Raw genomic sequence first — 21569 nt, 5'->3', positions numbered from 1 at the left:
GGGTACCAGTGTGTGGAGACAGAGCGAGTGTCCAATGCATGGAGACAGAGCGTGGGTACCAGTGTGTGGAGACAGAGCGTGGGTACCAGTGTGTGGAGACAGAGTGAGGGTACCAGTGTGTAGAGACAGAGCATGTGTGCCAGTGTCTAGAGACAGAGCATGGTACCAGTGTGTGGAGACAGAGTAAGGGGACCAGTGTCAGGAGACAGAGCGAGGATACCAGTGTGAGGATACAGAGCAACCCTCATGCAGCCTGATCCTTCATTGATCCTCCTTCTTTTTTCCCACAACACTTCAGATAGGGGGATTCCCATTGATGAAGCCTATTGTTGTCACCAGGAGCTCCCAGGAGCAGCGTGGTGGCCCCGACCTGCGAGAGACCATCAGCGGCAGGTCAGGGTCATAAACGGAATGGTGAGCGGCAGCCATGGGCAGCGTGGCGGCATAGCACTGCAAGGTACAGCGCGAGCTGGTACAAGAGGGCAATAGCAGCGAACAGTGACGTCAGCAAGGTCCAGGTCGGTGATTGGAGCATGAACAGATACAGCAGGAGCGGCGAGATCGGGGCGAAGGAGCTGTGAGAGACTGTGGAGGGATGTGATCGGGGCCCAGGGAAGGCGTGAGTTCGGGACCAGGAGCCCAGGGGCAGCACAGGCCAGCCCACACTGCAATATGTGTGCGCACTAGGTCCGTGTAGCAGAGCTGGTCTCCAGTTGTCTTGGGGAATCCTTGCCACTGGATCAAGACCTAGCTCTGTCAATCCCATGTGGTGGCTGGTGTGCAACGGCCACCACACGTTAAAAAAAATCCACGCACAGGCATCTTCCACCCTCGAGGATGTAGTTTGGGTTCTTCATTCGAAAGACCTGTAAACTCATCCTTTTTTTTTTCGCATGGAAGCAAGTCATCCTTGTTTCGAGGGAGCGCCTATGATGATGATGTTGTCAGTAACTGTGCGGGGGCCAAAAAAAAAGTTAGAACAGAAGGCACAAAGCTTCAAGGAAATTTCAGTACCAACAACTACAAAAAAAATGAAGAAAAAAATCTAAGGAATGGCTGAGATACAGATAACACTACTGTGTCCATTCTGTGACTTGCCATATACGTACCATGTCAAGCCATGGTGGCTGGTATGCAACGGCCACCCCACATTAAAAGAATCCACGCACAGGCATCATCCACCCTTCAATATGTAGTTTGGAACCTAGAATGTCAGGTCCCTCATTGAAACATCTGTGAACTCATCCCTTTTTGGTGTGGAAGTGGGTCATCCGTGACAGGAGAGACTGCCTAACACTATACTACTAACATTACCCAACAACTCTGGACATCCACTTCACACGGGCATGACTACAACGAAAAATTCTACAAACAGTGAGAAGCGGCATATAGTTCATCTCTCTCCTCTAACTAATCTGTAAGCAAAGCTCCTGCCTGTTTCAGACAAGTGCTTCTTATGCTGGGATCCTTTACCCAAAGGAAATTGCACATGATGCAGAGCAGATGGCGTTTTGGTCGACCTTCACACACTTTCCTAATGGCAAGACAGGCAATCCGGATTGGAAAATACCCTATTCCGTGAGCATGTGCGAGTCTTTGCAGGAGACAAAAATGTGTTGAAACAGTCAATTTTTACACTCCCTTGACATTAGAAATCTCACTAAATAAAGATACAAACTGTCATATCATTGTAAAATCACCTCGGCCAAAATAAATTCTGTGCATACAATAGGAATACAGTTACTGGAACAAAAGGAAGATTGTAATCTTTCTTGCATGTAGTTGTGACATATTCAAATAATTCTTGTTTACTGATGAGCACTCTCCTTTCATCTGTCACTGGGCAGATATTTCTGATCAAAACACAGCGAAGGCCATCTTTTCTGTAAGGTCCGCAGATACAGAAAGACGATCATTTTGGCTCCTATTGATGCACTTTTTCATTTGTGCCTTAAATGGGGGAAATATTAATGATGGAGAGCTGCGCAGTGGGGGTATAAGAATTGGCAAGGCCAACCAGTATGCCATCTCTGCACAATAGCAGGAGAGGGGTGCAGAGTGGAATGGCGATTACTGTTGAATTTAATGCTTTAGATGGATGTGATTCACATTTGAGCTCTTACATTCAATGAGGAAAATGAAATCTGACCTCCCAGTTCCCTGTACAAATCTCTGGCAGTTCCCACTCATCCTTGGCTCAGCGCTCTCACCTCTGAGTCAGAAGATTGTGGGTTCAAGCCCCATTCTAAACACTTGAGCACATAATCTAGGTTGACACTTTAGTGGAGCACTGAGGGAGTGCTGCACTGTCAGAGGTGCGTTTTTTTTTGATGAGACATTAAACCGAGTCTCTCCCAGGTGAATAGTAAAGATCCGATGGACTATTCAAAGAAGAGCAGGGAAATCTCTCAATGTCCTGGCCAATATTTATCCCTCAATAAACATTACTAAAACAGATTATTTGATCATTCATCTCATTGTTGTTTGTGGAACCTTGCTCTGTGCAAATCAGCTGCCACATTTCCTTCCACTACAACAGTGACTACACTTCAGAAAGTATTTAATTGGCTGCAAAGCTCTTTGGGATGTTCAGAGGATGTGGAAGGCGCTATATAAAAGGAGGTTCTCGCTTTCTTTTACTGTTCATCATGCCTTGCAGAAAGTTGTATTACCAAGGCACTCCTTACATTGATGAACAAGCCTGGGCAAGTATCATTGTGACTGAGCAACCCTGCATGAACAGAATTTCCTTACACTCACCTAATCACAGCTTCATACTGTAACCGTTGGTGAAAAAATCTCGCAAAAAGGGCTGGCAATGTGAGGTCCCGTGGCTCTGTTGTTTTGAATTTGGTCATGGTTTGGGACTTATTTCTGATTTTCAACTTGATAAATGCAAACAGCAACTCAGACAAATTGATAACATGTGTTTGACTTGTGCTTCCCACTGCAATGCACACAGCTATTGAGAACCCAACCAAACAATGTTCGGCCAGGCACAGCAAGCTCCTCAAATGCTTCATTTGGAGAGGGTGCCGTTGCAAGCTTTACTATGATAGAATGTTCTCGGCAGGTAGATTAGCAAAAAAGGTAGACGTGAGAAAACTGTAAAGGAAGACTGTTAGAAAGTGACAGCGGATTTTCTTTGCTAGTGCTACTCAGAGTCTTGCTCCTATTCTAAAATGGGTTAAGGGAAGTTAGCCCATTAAAACAACCTTGCATTTTAAAGGCTGTTAAAGGCCAACATTGAGAAAATCTACCCGAATTGCTCAGAGGGGGACAGAAACTCAAACGGAATTATTAGTTTGCTTCATACCTGGCATCAGTTATGTGAAGGAAGGGCGAGGTTTGAAAGTATCAGCACAGCCAGTACTTAGTTATTAAAAATAATATAAATGCAGAACTCTGCATTGCCTCCGCACATAGAAAACATTGAAACTAGAGGGGTTTCCAGTTGCCATGACCACTGCTGCAGGAGCTGTGCGGACAATCAAAAACTCAGGAAAGGTGGGTGCAGCTCCACATAGCTCTGTTCCTCCCGGCTCCACAGCGCGGTGCTTCTTACAAACTTAAGTGCTTAAGTTTGGTTTGCATCCACAGGGGCTGCTGAAGAATCCTGAGCAGGGAAGGCCTGATGCCTGCCTCGCTCATCAGTAACTAATTTCTCAAAGGGGCCAAAGAGGCAAGCATTGGGTCTCTAATTTACATATTCAAGGACCTAACCTTTTTTAGGCATCCTCTCTGGACGACTAAAAAATGGGCCCTACGAATTTGGCAGTGGATCACCGCCTGCGCTGATTGGGCATAGGCCATTCCACTGCTAAATGGATATGCTTAGCAGCCATTTTACACCCGAGAAATGGGGACAACACATACCAATTTCTACCCCAGTGCATCCATTTTGGGAGACTTTAATGCTTTTCAGTCATCTCAACCTGCCTAGAGTCTCCATCTCATGAAGATCAAAGTCCTATAGCACATGACTTTTATTAGATGTTGAATGATATATTGTGAGAGTTCTTTCTGGTAACAATTCTAAAGACTTAGTAATTTAGCTTTTTACCTGCTATCTCCTGTTAATTCTGATGTTCAACTCCACATGTAACCTTTAGGGTTTCAGCTTGCTCCCTGTCTATCCTCTTGCTGTTACGACATTGGAAGAATTTTTTGGCACGACGTTTGGATCTAACTTCCGATGCCACCTAGACCTCTCTTTTTTAAGGTCCTCCTTCGTGGTTGACTCCAAGTTGGCCTGCTCAGCAGCCTAGTGCTGCAACCTTTGGGTTGAGTGAAAGTTAATGAGCTGTCAGCCTTCCCCAAATCCTCTGGCCTGAAAAGTTCAGCACATCTATTGCAGAACACTGCTGATTAAAACCCTTTGCCTGGGTCTGTGAATTGAGCTTTCTGACTTTTTTGTTCCATTTTTACAAAGCTATGTGAATTCCGGAATATTTGCCATTTATATCAGCTAAGTGCCAATTAAAATGCTTGAAAAGTGTGAAGGCAGCATTATCACAGCTGGTTTTCCTTTGCTCCTACCATCAAATTCAAATTGTAAATGAACAAACACGTCTTATTGGAGGCATGTGACGGATACTACGGGACTTGCAGGAGACAGTATTAAAAGAGTTTGTGAATTAGTGCACAACAAAAGCTTCACCACACCACAGCCCCCACTCCCCCACCCCCCCCAAAAAAAATACATTATGCATGCTGAAATGAAACAGGAATAACTCATTTCTGCTTTGGGGGTGTCCTGCATTGTGTGCCTCAGCCCTTCAGCTAGAATTTTATTTATTGAAAAATCCAGCTGGAGGTTCCATAGTACAGGAAGGTTGAAAGGAGGAGGGAAGGAGGCAGGGTAAAGCATACAGAAAACAATGAGCTGCTGGGAGGATTGGTTTTGAAAGCCCGGCGATTGTAGGAGGACAGGAAGACGAACAGAGCGAGTTGGTTGAATTTCCCTCTGCGGAAATGATAGGAAAATGAGGCCTGCTGCCTCTAACTCAATCTCCCCTCTCTCTCTTCCCCCACCTGCCCCCGCCACCCATGCCCTGCCAGCACCACCACCGGCAATCCATTTCTGACCCGCTGCATCGTAAATGCTGGAGATGGGCAGGCCTCCACCTGGAGACCCATTTCCCTCCTGTCCACCTCGGTTGCCACAGTTCTCCAGGACCGACTCATGAAAAGCGGCAGTAGGCTCTGGGTAGTGGCGAGAACGTCGCAAATTTCTTTAAATGGAAGGAGAAGGCTCAGTATTGGCACAGACTTCTTCTGTGCTGTACTATTGAGGCTTCTTTTCATCGATCATTTCCTTCCATTTCTGCCCCAAAGCCTCACCTGTTTAGGCCTTGGTCTTGGCCGCCATTTCAGCCTCAAAGCCTCACCTGTTTAGGCCTTGGTCTTGGCCGAGGCCTAAAAAGAAATGGTAATTTTACCTTCGGGGCATTTCCGCCACTTTAAGGTCGCTTGCCACAACTTGTCATGATATCGAGGTGCACAGCCGCAGCATTGCCGGGATTTTCCTACTCTGCGCTGGCGGGCACCTGCTTGGCGGTAGGAATCCCGCCAGGAATCCGCCCTGCATATCAAAAGACTCAGGACACACGGGAAATGGGTCAATGTCAGGGAAAATTTGGAGGGGTGGGCAGAAGTCCTGCCCGGCTGGAACTCTGCCCCGAAGAGTCCAACTCAAAGAGCACCACCACTTTGAGACTCTGGGAAAGGAATGATGCAAGGTTTCTATAAACAGCAGGAGGTGAGAAGTTATTCCTCCGACCTAACCCTGAAGAGACTAGTTCTCTTTCACATATGAAAGTTGGGCATCAATGCCTGTGTTATACCGGATCTTCAGAATGAATTTATAGAAGAACAACTTTGGTGCAAATTATCTTGTACAGAGTAGCAAAACTGCATTCTAATTTGGCTGCTGCACTTCCACCAGGACCCATCCAGATGGCTGACTATGTGCTCGAACAGCAGTACGTTGGCTTTTATCTAACAGCTGGAGCCACTGTGTGTCAGGAAGTCAGAACATCCCAATGCATATTAAAACTACTAATTAGAACTCAAACTCACTTAGAGCACCACTAAGTAGATGTAACCCATGTGTGACAGAGGAGCAAGCCCGTGGTAGCTGTCCCGTCTCTGAGTCAGAAATGCAGGGCTTCACTCGCTCGAGTGGAGACTAGAGTTTTGGGTTAGCATCCTGTAGGATACAGGCGTGCGTAAGGTATGGGTGCCCCCGCTCGCCCTTATTATATAAAAACATAAGAAATAGGAACAGGAGAAGGCCACCTTGCCCCTTGAGCCTGCTCCGCCATTTAATAAGATCATGGATGATGTGGTCATGGACTCAGCTCCACTTCCCTGCCCGCTCCCCATAACTCTTTATTCCCTTATCGCTCAAAAATCTGTCTGTCTCTGCCTTAAATATATTCAATGACCCAGCTTCCACAGCTCTCTGGGGCAGAAAATTCCAGAGATTTACAACCCTCTGAGAGAAGAAAGTTCTCCTAATCTCGTTTTTAAATGGGCAGCCCCTTATTCTGAAGCTAAGCTCCCTAATTTTTGTTTCCCCTATGAGTGGAAATATCCTCTCTGCATCCACCTTGTCGAGCCCCCTCATTATCTTATATGTTTCAATAAGATCACCTCTCATTCTTCTGAACTCCAATGAGTATAGGTCCAACCTACTCAACCTATCTTCATAAGTCAACCCCCTCCTCTCCGGAATCAACCTACTGAACCTTCTCTGAACAGCCTCCAATACAATCATATCCTTCATTAAATACGGAGATCAAAACTGCACACAGTACTCGAGGTGTGTCCTCACCAATACCCTGTACAGTTGTAGCAGGACTTCTTTGCTTTAATACTCTATCTCCCTTGCAATAAAGGCCAACACTCCATTTGCCTTCTTATTATTTGCTGTACCTGCATACTAACTTTTTGTGTTTCATGCGCAAGGACCCCCAGGTCCCTCTGTGCTTCAGTACTTTGCAACTTTTCTCCAGTTAAATTATAATTTGGTTTTCTATTATTTCTGCCAAAGTGGATAACCTCACATTTTCCCACATTACACTCTATCTGCCAAATTTTTGCCCACTCACTTAGCCTGCCTATATCCCTTTGCAGATTTTTTGTATCCTCCTCACAATTTGCTTTCCCTCCCAGCTTTGTATCATCAGCAAACTTGGCTACATTACACTCAGTCCCTTCAGCCAAGTCATCAATACAGATCGTAAATAGTTGAGGACCCAGCACCGATCCCTGCGGCACCCCACTAGTCACTGTTTGCCAACTGGAAAATACTGTGTTCCTAACACAGATGAGACTGCACACAGGGAGGTTAAGGTAACAATGACCTCAGTCTTTATTAAGACACTCCAGAGTGAGGAACAGGTCTTAGGGGCCGGCTTATATACAGTACTCCCAAGGGATGCTGGGATACCTTGGGACTTCGGGGATGCACTTCTTGGTGGCGGAACATGGGAGTGCATGCTTTACAGATACACAACATCACTCCCCACAAAGTCAAAGTGAAAACTATTTACAAGGTGAGGCGGTCGGGAGCCTTTCTTTCCCTGGTGGACCGCCTCGATACAAATGTCTGTTCTGGTGTGTTGGCTGTGCCCTTGCTAGGCTGGCGTGTTGTTGGCCCTGCAGGGCTGCTGGGCGAGCCTGGCCTTGCTGGGCTGTTGGGCGTGATGGGTTCAATTTCCTCATCCGGGGGGTCTCATTGATCCTTTGGGTGTGTGTTGTGGGCTCGAAAAAGGTGGTGTCTGTTGTGGGTTGTTCAGGGCAGTCTGTGAACCGCAGCCTCGTTTGGTCCAGGTGCTTTCTGCAAATTTGTCCATTGTCTAGTTTGACTACAAACACCCTACTCCCTTCTTTAGCTATCACCATGCCCGCGATCCACTTGGGACCATGTTCATAGTTTAGCACATACACAGGGTCATTCAGATCAATTTCCCGTGACACAGTGGTGCGACCATCGTTTACATTTTGTTGCTGCCGCCTGCTCTCTACCTGATCATGTAGGTTGGGGTGAACCAGCGAGAGTCTAGTTTTAAGTGTCCTTTTCATAAGTAGCTCAGCCGGAGGCACCCCTGTGAGCGAGTGGGGTCTCGTGCGGTAGCTGAGCAGTGCTCAGGACAGGCGGGTTTGGAGTGAGCCTTCTGTGACTCATTTAAGGCTCTGCTTGATTGTTTGTACTGCCCGCTCTGCCTGCCCATTGGAGGCTGGTTTAAACGGAGCCAAGGTGACATGTTTGATCCCATTGCGGGTCATGAATTCTTTAAATTCGGCACTGGTGATACATGGCCCGTTGTCACTGACCAGTATGTCAGGCAGGCCGTGGGTGGCAAACATGGCCCTCAGGCTTTCAATGGTGGTGGTGGCGGTGCTTCCCAACATTATTTCACATTCAATCCATTTTGAAAAAGCATCCACCACCACCAGGAACATTTTACCAAGAAACGGGTCCGCATAGTCGACATGGATCCTCGACCATGGTCGGGAGGGCCAGGACCACAAACTTAGTGCTGCCTCTCTGGGTGCGTTGCTCAACTGAGCACACATGCTGCATTGCTGTACACAGGACTCTAAGTCAGAGTCGATACCGGGCCAACACACGTGGGATCTGGCTATCACTTTCATCATTACTATACGCAGGTGTGTGCTATGGAGATCCGAGATGAACGTTTCCCTGCCCTACTATGCGGTTACCCCACAACAGGCAGTCTGCCTGAATGGACAGCTCATTCTTTCGCCGCTGGAACGGCTTGATTAGCTCTTGCATTTCAATGGGGATGCTGGCCCAGCTCCCATGCAGTACACAGTTTTTTACTAGGGACAGCAGAGGATCTTGGCTGGTCCAAATCCTAATCTGGCGGGCTGTGACAAGTGATTTATCATTTTCAAACGCTTCCATGACCATCAACAAGTCTGCGGGCTGCGCCACCATCAACAAGTTTGCAGGCTGTGCCATTTGCACCCCCATGGTGGGCAATGGTAGCCGACTGAGAGCATCCGCACAGTTCTCGGTGCCTGGCCTGTGGCAGATGGTATAGTTATACGCTGATAGCGCGAGTGCCCACCTTTGTATGCGGGCTAAGGCATTCGTATTTATCCCCTTGTTTTCAGCGAACAGGGATATGAGGGGCTTGTGATCGGTTTCCAGCTCAAATTTGAGGCCAAACAGGAACTGATGCATTTTCTTTACCCCGAACATACATACTAATGCCTCTTTCTCAAACATGCTGTCGGCCCTCTCGGCCTTAGACAAGCTCCTGGAGGCATAGGCGACAGGTTGCAACTTCCCCGCAATGTTAGCTTGTTGTAATACACACCAGACTCCGTACGACGACGCATCACATGCTAGCACAAGTCTTTTACACGGGTTATACAATACAAGCAGCTTGTTGGAGCATAAAATGTTTCTGGTTTTCTCAAAAGCAATTACTTGTTTTTTTCCCCATACCCAGTTCTCACCTTTATGCAATAACACATGTAGGGGCTCTAAGAGGGTGCTTAAACCCGGTAGGAAGTTACCACAATAGTTGAGGAGTCCCAGGAACGACCGCAGCTCCGTGACGTTCTGTGGCCTGGGCGCGTTCCTGATACCCTCTGTCTTGGCGTCTGTGGGCCGAATGCCGTCCGCTGCGATCTTTCTCCCCCAAAACTCCCAGTGTCCAGTTCCATGGCTACGGGTAAGCCATTCAATTTTACATTTAGCATTATAGGTGGACATTTCATCAAAAATGTGTGCACCCCGTGTACTTCAGCATCTGCCTCCTCTCTCTGAGGCTCAAAATTGCTTTGATCCACCATAGACCGATCTTCCTCTGCCATGTGGTGGTTAGCAGGTTTTGCAGAGCTTGCAGCTCATCTGCAAGCTCATTGGTGGTGCCCCATTGTTCCACAGCTCTTGCAAACATACTCTTTGAAGCGGCATGAATAGGCTGAATGGAAGCCTCCACAATGCCAACAAGGTGTGAATTGCCTTGCATTCATCCTTTGTTACGGACTCTGAGTCATCTGGGTCATCTGAGGCCTGCTGGCAGTTGCAGACTCGTGGTTTCTGCCCTGTACATTTCTGCTCGCAAACACAGTTCCAGTTAATTTATGAACATTGCAAGCACTTGTGTGCTGAGAGATTTGTTTGGTGTTATAAACGCCTGTGCTATCGCAATGGTCTTACTGAGGGTCGATGTCTCTACAGTCAAAAGTTTTTGTAGGATGGTCTCGTGGCCAATCCCCAGTACAAAAAAGTCTCTGAGCATCTGCTCCAGGTAGCCATCAAACTCACATTGTCCTGCAAGTCACCTTAGCTCGGTGATGTAGCTCGCCAATTCCTGACCTTCAGATCGCTGACACGTGTAGAACCGATACCTCACCATCAGCACGCTCTCCCTCGGGTTAAGATGCTCCCGAACCAGTGTACACAGCTCCTCATACGACTTATCTGTGGGTTTCACCGGAGCCAGAAGATTGTTCATGAGGCTGTAGGTCGGTGCCCCGCAGACCGTGAGGAGGACCGCTCTCCTTTTTGCAGCGCTTCCTTCTCCGTCCAGCTCATTGGCTACAAAGTACTGGTCCTGCTGTTCGACATAGGCTTCCCAGTCCTCACCCTCCGAGAACTTCTCCAGGATGCCCACAGTTTGCTGCATCTTTGCGTTGGATTCCTAACCTCGTCGCCAGTTATTGTATTCCAAACATAGATGAGACTGCACAGGGAGGTTAAAGTAACAGTGACCTCAGTCTTTATTATGACACTCCAGAGTGAGCAACACGCCTTGGGGCTGGTTTATATACAGTGCTCCCAAGGGATGCTGGGATCCCTTGGGACTTCATGGGATGCACTCCATGGTGGCGGAACATGGGAGTGCATGCTTTAAAGATACACTACAGAAAATGACCCATTTATATCCCCATTTATGGGTTGTTGAAGTCCATAATAACCTCCCACCATATAGGACTAACCACCCTATCGGCTAATATAAAGATGTTTATGGCCATGGAAGGAGTGTTCACTTCATGGACTGTTAATCAGCCTGCAAATCATTCCACTACTTTACATTGTTCTGCAAGGGAAGAGCAAAAAGACACAAAAAGAAACAACCTGTGTGTGCCTAGGTGAAATGACTTGTTCTTCTGAAACTCAAGAGTGCCGCACCACTTGTATGTGGCCGTACCTGTGCTATATGATGGTGCTCCAAGTTTCAGAGGAAACCAGGGCCCCTGTTTGTAACCTGGCCAGTGTTACTGAACAGATCATTTAATTCACTTTTTACATACTGGCCCTGGATTTGTTATTCCCCCAAAAATGGTTTGCATAGTTTTCAGACCCAAGCATATCAAGAGAATTTGGCACTGGATAGCAGGACTGAGTCAGCAATGAGTAAGCAAGAAGCGCATAAAAATAAAACTTCTCCCCCAGTTTGCTTGCTCAGAAAGCTGACGAGAGAGCTGCTGCTAGCCTGGCACCAGTGCCACTCAATGACTGGCAACAAGAGTTGAGGAAGAGCAGCCTGGATGATTGCCGTCATAGGATTGAATCTGTTATGTTGGCCAAATGAAGGCTAATGATGACCATGAAGACATTTTAAGCAATAATAATAGAATTGAATATCAAACAAGACTTGAAGAATGCTAACATATCTCCAAACTTTGCACATATGTTCATTTTTACCAGGCAGTGGAGCTATTTCACTGTAAGGAACACTGCAGGCATTACAGATCACATTCATTCTTCGATCAGTGCTGTAAAGAAGTTGGACCGATTTCAGTGCCTGTCTCCTTACATTAGGAGCCAAAGTGGTGTCTGCTTTCTCATGGACTCCATCCTAACCCCACCTAGGGAGTCAAAATCTTTGTGTATGTCTGACCAAGACTGAGAAACTCACTGTAGCATCAAAGCTTTCTTCCTGCGTGCATTAGATATTCAGGAGATTATGTAAAATGAGAATTTATGAAGCAATACATAGACCCAAACTTTAAAAGGGGAATTTAAGCTTTCATTGTATCCATGTCTTATACACGTTGGCCTGGAGTTTCCACTAGATTGCGTTGTTTTTTTTCCAGCCCAATTCACTGGAAATCAGCCAAACCAGCGTAAAAGATTGCGGAAATTCAAGCACAATTACATCCAGCGCAAATCGAGTTTCCGCGATATTTTGTGCTGGTTTAAAAAATGCAGTGCCAGAAGCCAGCCCCGCCCACAAAACTGGCCACACATCCAGGCCGAACTAATCATTGGAAGTTTCCGCTAATTGCGCCCATTGGCAGGCCTTTGAAGAGGCGCATAAAATTAAGCTGGTTCTTTTGGGTACAAGGACACTAACAGGCACATTTTAAAAGCTTCTGAATATAATATTTTTTAAATTTGTTAAGCAACTGACCACTGTACTCCAATATAACTAGCAAATGGTTCTGTATAATGTTCAGTTATTTAAAATCACATTACTCACAGGCGGTGGTCCAGACGCTCTGATTAAAAATGCTTATTTTTTTGAGATAGATCCATTTTCAGCTGTATTAATCAAATTGCACCAAGTTATCACTCTTAAATATATCAGGGAATATTATATAAATAATTTTTTTTTGAATGATGTTCTAAAATGCTGCCCGATTGCGCCGGTACATGGCAGATTTTATGTTTGGCAATATGCAAATGAATTTGAGTGGAAACTTGAGGGAAAAAAGCCCTTCTCAAAACTCTCGCAATTTTGGGCACAATTTGCATCCGGATCGCTGATTGCACCCAAAGCGGAAACTCGACCTCATTTCTTATCAATATCGTATCTCTTAATTTAGAATTGTTTAAAATGAGGAGTCTTTGACAATGCTTTCTGTATAGTATCAAATCAGTTCTTTGCTGTATTCATTGTTAATTCCATTTTTATCTTTTTTCCTAGACTAGACCAGTCCTTAGGAAAACCAACGATGTTCCAATCTGTCTCAGGTAACTATATCAACCACCTAACGCAGTCCGACAAAAGAGTTGGAAGTGTATCTTTAGCGTGAGAAGAATGGATAGTTTTTATGTCCCCTCGCCCCATCTAATGACTAAGGGTTATGTGATCTCAAGTTCAATTCCAGTCTGTACTGGGTTAGTTGATCTCCGTCAGAGCACAGCGCAGCAGCTACAATCATTTTCACTAAAATAATGCCTTTAACATAATAAAACATCTCAAAATGCTTCACAGTGGTGAGAACAAAATAACCAGGCACCAATCATGGTGGGAGAAGGGTGAGCAATGGGTGCTGAAGGAAAGATCAAAGAAAGAAAGACCTGCATTTATATAGCGCCTTTCAGGACCATAGACTATCCCAAAGCTTCACAGTCAATGAAGTATTTTTTTGAGTGTAGTCACTGTTGTAATGTGGGAAATGCAGCAGCCAATTTGCGCACAGCAACCTCTCACAAACAACAATGTGATAATGAGCAGATAACCTGTTTTAGTTATATTAATTGAGGGATAAATATTGGCCAGGATACCGGGGATAACTCCCCTGCTCTTCTTTGCAATAGTGCCAAGGGACCTTTTACATCCACCTGAGAGAGTAGACGGGATCTCGGTTTAATGTCGCATCCGAAAGACGGCACCTTTGACTGTGCAGCACTCCCTCAGCACCGCACTGGAGTGTCGGTCTAGATTTTTATTCTCAGGTCTTTGGAGTGATGTCTGAACCCACAACCTTCTGACTCCAAGGCAAGAGTGCTACCCACTGAGCCACGACTGACACTAGAGCTAGGTTTTAAGAATGCTTTTGAGAAAGATGAGAGAGATAGCCAGGGATGGAGTGGTTTAAGGAGAGTAGCAAAGTATACATAAGAACATAAGAATTAGGAACAGGAGTAGGCCATCTAGCCCCTTGAGCCTGCTCCGCTATTCAAAAAGATCATGGCTGATCTGACCGTGGACTCAGCTCCACTCACCCACCCACCCCCCCCCCCCCCCCCCCCCCGATAACCCTTAATTCCCTTATTGGTTAAAAATCTATCTATCTGTGATTTGAATACATTCAATGAGCCAGCCTCAACTGCTTCCTTGGGCAGAGAATTCCACAGATTCACAACTCTCTGGGAGAAGAAATTCCTTCTCAACTCGGTTTTAAATTGGCTCCCCCGTATTTTGAGGCTGTGCCCCCTAGTTCTAGTCTCCCCGACCAGTGGAAACAACCTCTCTGCCTCTATCTTGTCTATCCCTTTCATTATTTTAAATGTTTCTTTAAGATCACCCCTCATCCTTCTGAATTCCAACGAGTAAAGACCCAGTCTACTCAATCTATCATCATAAGGTAACCCCCTCATCTCCGGAATCAGCCTAGTGAATCGTCTCTGTACCCCCTCCAAGGCTAGTATATCCTTCCTTAAGTAAGGTGACCAAAACTGCATGCAGTACTCCAGGTGCGGCCTCACCAATACCCTGTACAGTTGCTCCCTACTTTTGTACACCATCCCTCTTGCAATGAAGGCCAACATTCCATTCGCCTTCCTGATTACCTGCTGCACCTGCAAACTAACTTTTTGGGATTCATGCACAAGGACCCCCAGGTCCCTCTGCACCGCAGCATGTTGTAATTTCTCCCCATTCAAATAATATTCCCTTTTACTGTTTTTTTTTTCCAAGGTGGATGACCTCACATTTTCCGACATTGTATTCCATCTGCCAAACCTTAGCTCATTCGCTTAACCTATCTCAATCTCTTTGCAGCCTCTCTGTGTCCTCTACACAACCCGCTTTCCCACTAATCTTTGTGTCATCTGCAAATTTTGTTACACTACACTCTGTCCCCTCTTCCAGGTCATCTATGTATATTGTAAACAGTTGTGGTCCCAGCACCGATTCCTGTGGCACACCCCTAACCACCGATTTCCAACCTGAAAAGGACCCATTTATCCCAACTCTCTGCTTTCTGTTAGCCAGCCAATTCTCGATCCATGCTAATACATTTCCTCTGACTCCGCGTAACTTTATCTTCTGCAGTAACCTTTTGTGTGGCACCTTATCGAATGCCTTTTGGAAATCTAAATACACCACATCCATCGGTACACCTCTAACCACCATGCTCGTTATATCCTCAAGGAATTCCAGTAAATTAGTTAAACATGATTTCCCCTTCATGAATCCATGTTGCGTCTGCTTGATTGCACTATTCCTATCTGGATGTCTCGCTATTTCTTCCTTAATGATAGCTTCAAGCATTTTCCCCACTACAGATGTTAAACTAACCGGCCTATAGTTACCTGCCTTTTGTCTGCCCCCTTTTTTAAACAGAGGCGTTACATTAGCTGCTTTCCAATCCACTGGTACCTCCCCAGAGTCCAGAGAATTTTGGTAGATTATAACGAATGCATCTGATATAACTGCCGCCATCTCTTTTAATATCCTGGGATGCATTTCATCAGGACCAGGGGACTTGTCTACCTTGAGTCCCATTAGCCTGTCCAGCACTACCTCCCTAGTGATAGTGATTGTCTCAAGGTCCTCCCTTCCCACATTCCCGTGACCAGCAATTTTTGGCATGGTTTTTGTGTCTTCCACTGTGAAGACCGAAGCAAAATAATTGTTTAAGGTCTCAGCCATTTCCACATTTCCCATTACTAAATCCCCCTTCTCATCTTCTAAAGGACCAACATTTACTTTAGTCACTCTTTTCCGTTTTATATATCGGTGAAAGCTTTTACTATCTGTTTTTATGTTTTGCGCAAGTTTACTTTCGTAATCTATCTTTCCCTTATTAATTGCTTTCTTTGTCATTCTTTGCTGTTGTTTAAAATTTTCCCAATCTACTAGTTTCCCACTAACTTTGGCCACCTTATACGCATTGGTTTTTAATTTGATACTCTCCTTTATTTCCTTGGTTATCCACGGCTGGTTATCCCTTCTCTTACTGCCCTTTTTCACTGGAATATATTTTTGTTGAGCACTAGGAAAGAGCTCCTTAAAAGTCCTCCACTGTTCCTCAATTGTGCCACCGTTTAGTCTGTGTTCCCAGTATACTTTAGCCAACTCTGCCCTCATCCCACTGTAGTCCCCTTTGTTTAAGCATAGTATGTTCGTTTGAGACACTACTTCCTCACCCTCAATCTGTATTACAAATTCAACCATACTGTGATCACTCATTCCGAGAGGATCTTTTACTCGGAGATCGTTTATTATTCCTGTCTCATTACACAGAACCAGATCTAAGATAGCTTGCTCCCTTGTAGGTTCTGTAACATACTGTTCTAAGAAACAATCCCGTATGCATTCTATGAATTCCTCCTCCAGGTTACCCCGTGCAATTTGATTTGACCAATCGATATGTAGGTTAAAATCCCCCATGATTACTGCCATTCCTTTTTCACATGCCTCTATTATTCCCTTGATTATTGTCCGCCACACCATGAAGTTATTATTTGGGGGCCTATAAACTACGCCCACCAGTGACTTTTTCCCCTTACTATCTCTAATCTCCACCCACAATGATTCAACATTTTGTTCATATAGGTTAAAGGCAGTTGAGTTTATAGGGAGTAGGTTGAGGGGAACATGACTTAGTGTGGAATGGAATGCAGACAACAGAGTTTTTAATGGGTTGGAATTTGTGAAGAGTGAAACTCGGGAGATCAGCCAGGAAAGCTTCGGAGAAATTGGGAGAGACTTGTACTGACTTCGCTGGATGTAAACTGGGTAATATGCCTCTCCACTCCAGATCCGGCTGGAAAGTGAGATTGGGATCACTTTGTTCCAGGGGTGGAGGTTTAGTGCCGAGGAATTTGAAGCAAAGATACGAGGAAGTAATTGGTAATGGCTTTGTCCAAGTTAGAAACCTCGGTTAAGGCAAGGCCCATGAGGTGATGGTGTTAAGAGGATAGCTGTGGGGTGTAGGCGAGGAAATTTAAGTGGAGGGTGGATAGGAGTGCTGCAATTAGTGTTATATTAGAGAGAGCAAAAACGGCCAGTAATCCTATTCATGATCCGGTGAGCCCTGTTGGAAAGTACAAGTGTTTGGACATTGGAAGGGGATATGGTCAGACTTGGCTGTAATGCCCCACAGTGGAACAGCCTGTCAATACTCATTGCCTCAGCCTACAAGTGATGACTGGCTACCTGGATGAGGTGTCAGAGGGTGGCCAGCCTCAGCCAGGAGCCAATGCCTTCAGGAGAAGAGGAAGAGGGGAGGGGGGAAAATGGCCAGAAAAAGGAGAGAAATGAAAAAATCCTCCAATCTTCTGTTTGGATTTGGGATCCCAGCTTCAATGGGGAAAGAATTCCTAAGTGAGATGATATTGGGCAGTGTAGTGCCTGCTCAAATTGTGTACAGTTTTATACACGAACCCATCGTACCCAAGCGAGATGTTATCCTGCATTTATTGGCACTAAACTGTCAGTCTCATTCAGAGAGGCCACAAGGAAAGCTGCTTTGGAAATATTCCACGAAAGCAGTCGGCAGTGAGCATTCTGAGGTTGCAGCAGTGCAGAGGAAGCTTCACTCTGCATCAAGCTCATGCTGTATTTGACCCTTCAGCCCTGGTGTTGACACTGGCTGCAAAAAAAAGGAAAATCCACTCTCCCCCAGCACTGAGGCCTTCTCCCGCTAAGTGGCGCACAAAAGTAATTCTCCCATAAAACAAATGTTCAGCCATGCCACTTAAATATGTTTTTACTCCTTGTTTGCTTTGTGTTGCACATAATTGGATAGTATTTATTATTAGGTTGGCCTTATCTGTCCTGGCATGAACAAAATGCAGACTTACCTCATCTCTCACAGGCGAGAAGATGGTTTTACATCCTACCTGCGGCGTTCCGTTTAAAGGGGTCAAACTTACAAGTCAGTTGTAAAGTCTTAAGACTAAACAGCCCATTCCAGCCTGCAAACTAATCTAGTTTGCAGCAGGGACCCTTTGGTGAGAAGAAATAATTTTGAAATGTGAATTTGATACTTTAATGAGCTTTGCAGTTACAGAAGGTTTGTGATGCAATTTATTCTTATCAGTTGTAAAAATATTTATCCAAATGTATCGTAACCACTTTCTGGGAAATCATTTAAAATATACTGTAACAAATAATGAGCTCATTCTTCTCCTCATGGTATATTTCAGAAAAGAGCCAAGACAGGGGGAAGAACACAATTGGAGCTAGACTTAATAGAGTAGAAGAGAAGGTAAGATTGCTTTACGATTAGCACTTCATGAGGTTGTAAACACACAGCTGGCCGTTTGAGTTCTTAATACCTGGATACTAAGCAGAATTTGCCTTCACGTTTTTGATGGATTTGACATGTGCACAGCAGCCACTTCGCTTCTACATTTGTACAGAATTTAGCCGGGTGCTGAAGCACTGCTGTGACAGTGGGTGTGCACGTTCAATTCTCCGCTTGAGTTTCTAATCTCGGCCTTATTACCGTGGGGCTGGCTTTGAGTAGCTGGCAGGAGGCTCCTCCAAGAAGGGCCGATAAATGAAGGAAGCTCACCGCTTCTCTTTCCCTTCCCATTGGCCGAGTCAAAGGGACATTAATGGTAGACCCAGGATACACTCAGCCACAGTTTGCATCAGCTGGATATGGAATTTGAGCATTGATTACAAAAATATGCCTTAAAATAGCTTCTAACGTACAGACCACAGTTCTCTACATTCTGAAACGATGAAACATGAAATATGAAACCTATGGAGGTTGTTATAATGTCTGCACAAGTACTATTCATTTTACAGGGGCAAGTGAACTGTTTGTATGACATTGTAGCATGTTGGACACAAGCCTGGGCGAGGTACGATAGTGCTCAGGGATTTTTCTCCCCTACCCCTCCCTCTGTCCGAAGACATTGGCAGCTCGGTGCAACATTGTTCTATGTGTCAATCACCTAATATTCTCTGACTTTCTCCTGAGCAATGCCACGGGAAAGCAGGAAGTATATTATGTTGAATAACGGATATATAAGAGTTGTTACGAGGCTATAATCCTAGCTTGGGATACAGCTGATCAGGAAACACAACACCTGGGCTCACACTGAGCCAGACAAGTCTCCGATTTGAGCTTGGATGTGTTCAGTTAACTGACCTCGGCCAGAATGGTGGTGCGATGCTATAACTGGCTTCAGCACCCTGAAGTATGGAGGGGAGATCAAAATAAAACTGCCAGGGTTTCCACTCCAGATTGTTAGCCCTACAGCTGACACTTCGGGTGGAATTTTCCAGAACTCCAGGGCACCATCGAAGCCTCAAGTGCAGCAGGCAGCTTAACAGATAGTCACTGGTGGACCGCTCGTGATATGGAAATCAGTGGACAGAAAATCACGGGCATCGCTCACCCAAATGTCCGCTAAATCACCCACTGCGTTCGAGGCCCTGCTGGAGGCCTGTAAAACTCTGCCCTGACCGTCTAGGCATACTGGTGAAGAATGGTGACCGTGAAGGACTGATGAGCAGACTGGCATTGTACAACCGTACCCCAGCGTGGGTTAACAGTTCGAGGAGAGCGGTTTGCGACCTTGTCAGCCCTCCAGTGAGATAACTGGCTCACACTCGTTGCAGAGCATCAGTGATTCAGTGCTGACCTTCCATTGGGTAACAAAATAAAAAGTTTTAATTTTAAAATTGTGGAGATGTTCCATGCAATGCAATGAGAAGAAAACCCCTTGGATGTTCTTTTTTGCAGTTTAGAAACATTTGGATTTCAATACTTTCCTATCAGGGTGCTCTGCACTGTGTATTGCCACTACATTGTTATCAGATGTGATCTTCAAAGACTTGAGATTTTAACTAACGACTTGGGGACTTCCAGCTCTGCAGAAATCTCAGTTCAAGAGCTTAAAAATCACAATATTGTCCTTCGCGCCATTTCTCAGAATGTTTGAGCTTTGTGGTCTCGGCTCTGTTCGTGGGTGAATTCCAAACTAAGTGGAAATCCCCCAAGTATCCCTTCTCCTTTTTCATTAACTGATTTCCCCCTACTTTAGACTGCGCTGAGGTCATACTGAATTCGCAGCCAAATGCTCTCTCGGGAGTCCAAACTGTAGTTTGCCGAACCTTCCTGTTTTCATCCGTTGTTGTCTCTATGGTGTGTCTGTGACCTTCACTGTCCCATCAGGGAGACCAGAAAGAAAGACCTAAATTTATATAGCGCCTTTCATGACCACTGAGAATCTCAAAGCGCTTTACAGCCAAGGAAGTAATTTTGGAGTGTTGTCACTTGTAATGTGGGAAACGGAGGTGCCAATTTGTGCACAGCAAGCTCCCACGAACAGCAATGTTATATTGACCAGATAAACTGTTTTTGTTATGTTGATTGAGGGATAAATAATGGCCAGGACACCGGGGATAACTCCCCTGCTCTTCTTCAAAATAGTGCCGTGGGATCTTTTACGTCCACCTGAGAGGGCAGACGGGGCCTTGGATTAACGTCTCATCTGAAAGACTGCACCTCTAACAGTGCAGCACTCCCTCAGCACTGCAGTGGTGAGTCAGCCTAGATTTATGTGCTCAAGTGCCTGGAGTGGGATTTGAACCCACCACCTCCTGACTCGGCAGGGAGGGTGCAACCAGGTGCTAAGTTACAGGGGGAGGCAGGGAGGGAGACGATGCAAGCTTGGCAGCTTGTATATTTAAGTGTGGCAGGCTGTAGAGCAACTTTGTAAGAGGCGGAGGGGAGGGGCGGGGCGTATACATTTTAAGCTAACAGACAGGTTGGGAAACCCATGGGATGGGATGGAATTCTGCTGTTACACCCTATCCAATATTACTCTCCATTGAGTGTGTGGGGTGTAAAAGCAGCGTTGCACTAGATGCTGTCAGTTTCCTGACAGATGGGTTAAGTTAAGTTTTCCCCCAGGGAGTCTACCAACCTTCTCAAGCAGAACATGATGCAAGGAAACTCCGAAGAAGAGGAATCATAGAATCTTAAGCACAGGAGGAGGCCATTTAGCCCATCATGCCTGTGCCGGCCCTTTGAAAGAGCTATCCTATTAGCCCCACTCCCCTGCTCTATCCCCACAGCCCTTTTCAAGTATTTATCCAATTCCCTGTTGAGAGTTATTATTGAATCTGCTCCATTTCAGGCAGTGTATTCCAGATCATAACAACTTGCTGCATTAAAAAAAATCCTCGCCTCCCCCTCTGGTTCTTTTGCCAATTATCTTAAAAATAAGGAATAACAGTGAAAGTAAAATTTTTAAAAGCTCCCCTCCCCCACCTCTTAAAAACACAGACAGAACAACTTAGTGCCGCCCATAGAGATCACAGAGGAAGTGTGTAATGGGGAAAGTCCCAGTAAAGATCACAGGCAGCAGAGTGTGGAGGAGACTTGTAAAACACAATGCGCAGACAAGTGGGACTTAGTTCCATGGAACTTGGCCAGGAGCCTAATAGTCCCTGCACAATTCTGTGTAATTGTTCACTAATCAATTCTAGGAAGCACCATGAGTTTAAAGGTGCATAAGCTACGTGAGGATGTGTTTGATCGGCACTGCCCCTGATTGCTTCTGAACAATGTGCGTCATGTTTTTTTTTGAAGCAGAAGGACTGTAGAAGAATATTATTTGATACGTGTAGAAAACGACAGAAATCTTGCCATTT

General features: G+C 45.5%; 1 protein-coding gene across 2 annotated transcripts in view; it reads left to right on the top strand.

Annotated features, from left to right (window-relative positions):
* Positions 1-21569, top strand: part of LOC139279437 (potassium voltage-gated channel subfamily KQT member 1) — an 838442-nt gene that overhangs the window by 600357 nt on the left and 216516 nt on the right. For both annotated transcript variants that reach the window (XM_070898561.1, XM_070898562.1), the window contains exons 14-15: positions 12924-12970; positions 18101-18162. In XM_070898561.1, coding sequence (XP_070754662.1) covers positions 12924-12970; positions 18101-18162 — 109 coding nt within the window. The remainder of the gene's footprint in view (positions 1-12923; positions 12971-18100; positions 18163-21569) is intronic.

This window comes from Pristiophorus japonicus, chromosome 14 (genome assembly GCF_044704955.1).
Source record: "Pristiophorus japonicus isolate sPriJap1 chromosome 14, sPriJap1.hap1, whole genome shotgun sequence".
Taxonomy (NCBI): domain Eukaryota; kingdom Metazoa; phylum Chordata; class Chondrichthyes; family Pristiophoridae; genus Pristiophorus; species Pristiophorus japonicus.
The sequence above is the reverse complement of the archived record's forward strand: the minus strand, read 5'-3'. Positions and strand labels throughout refer to the sequence as shown.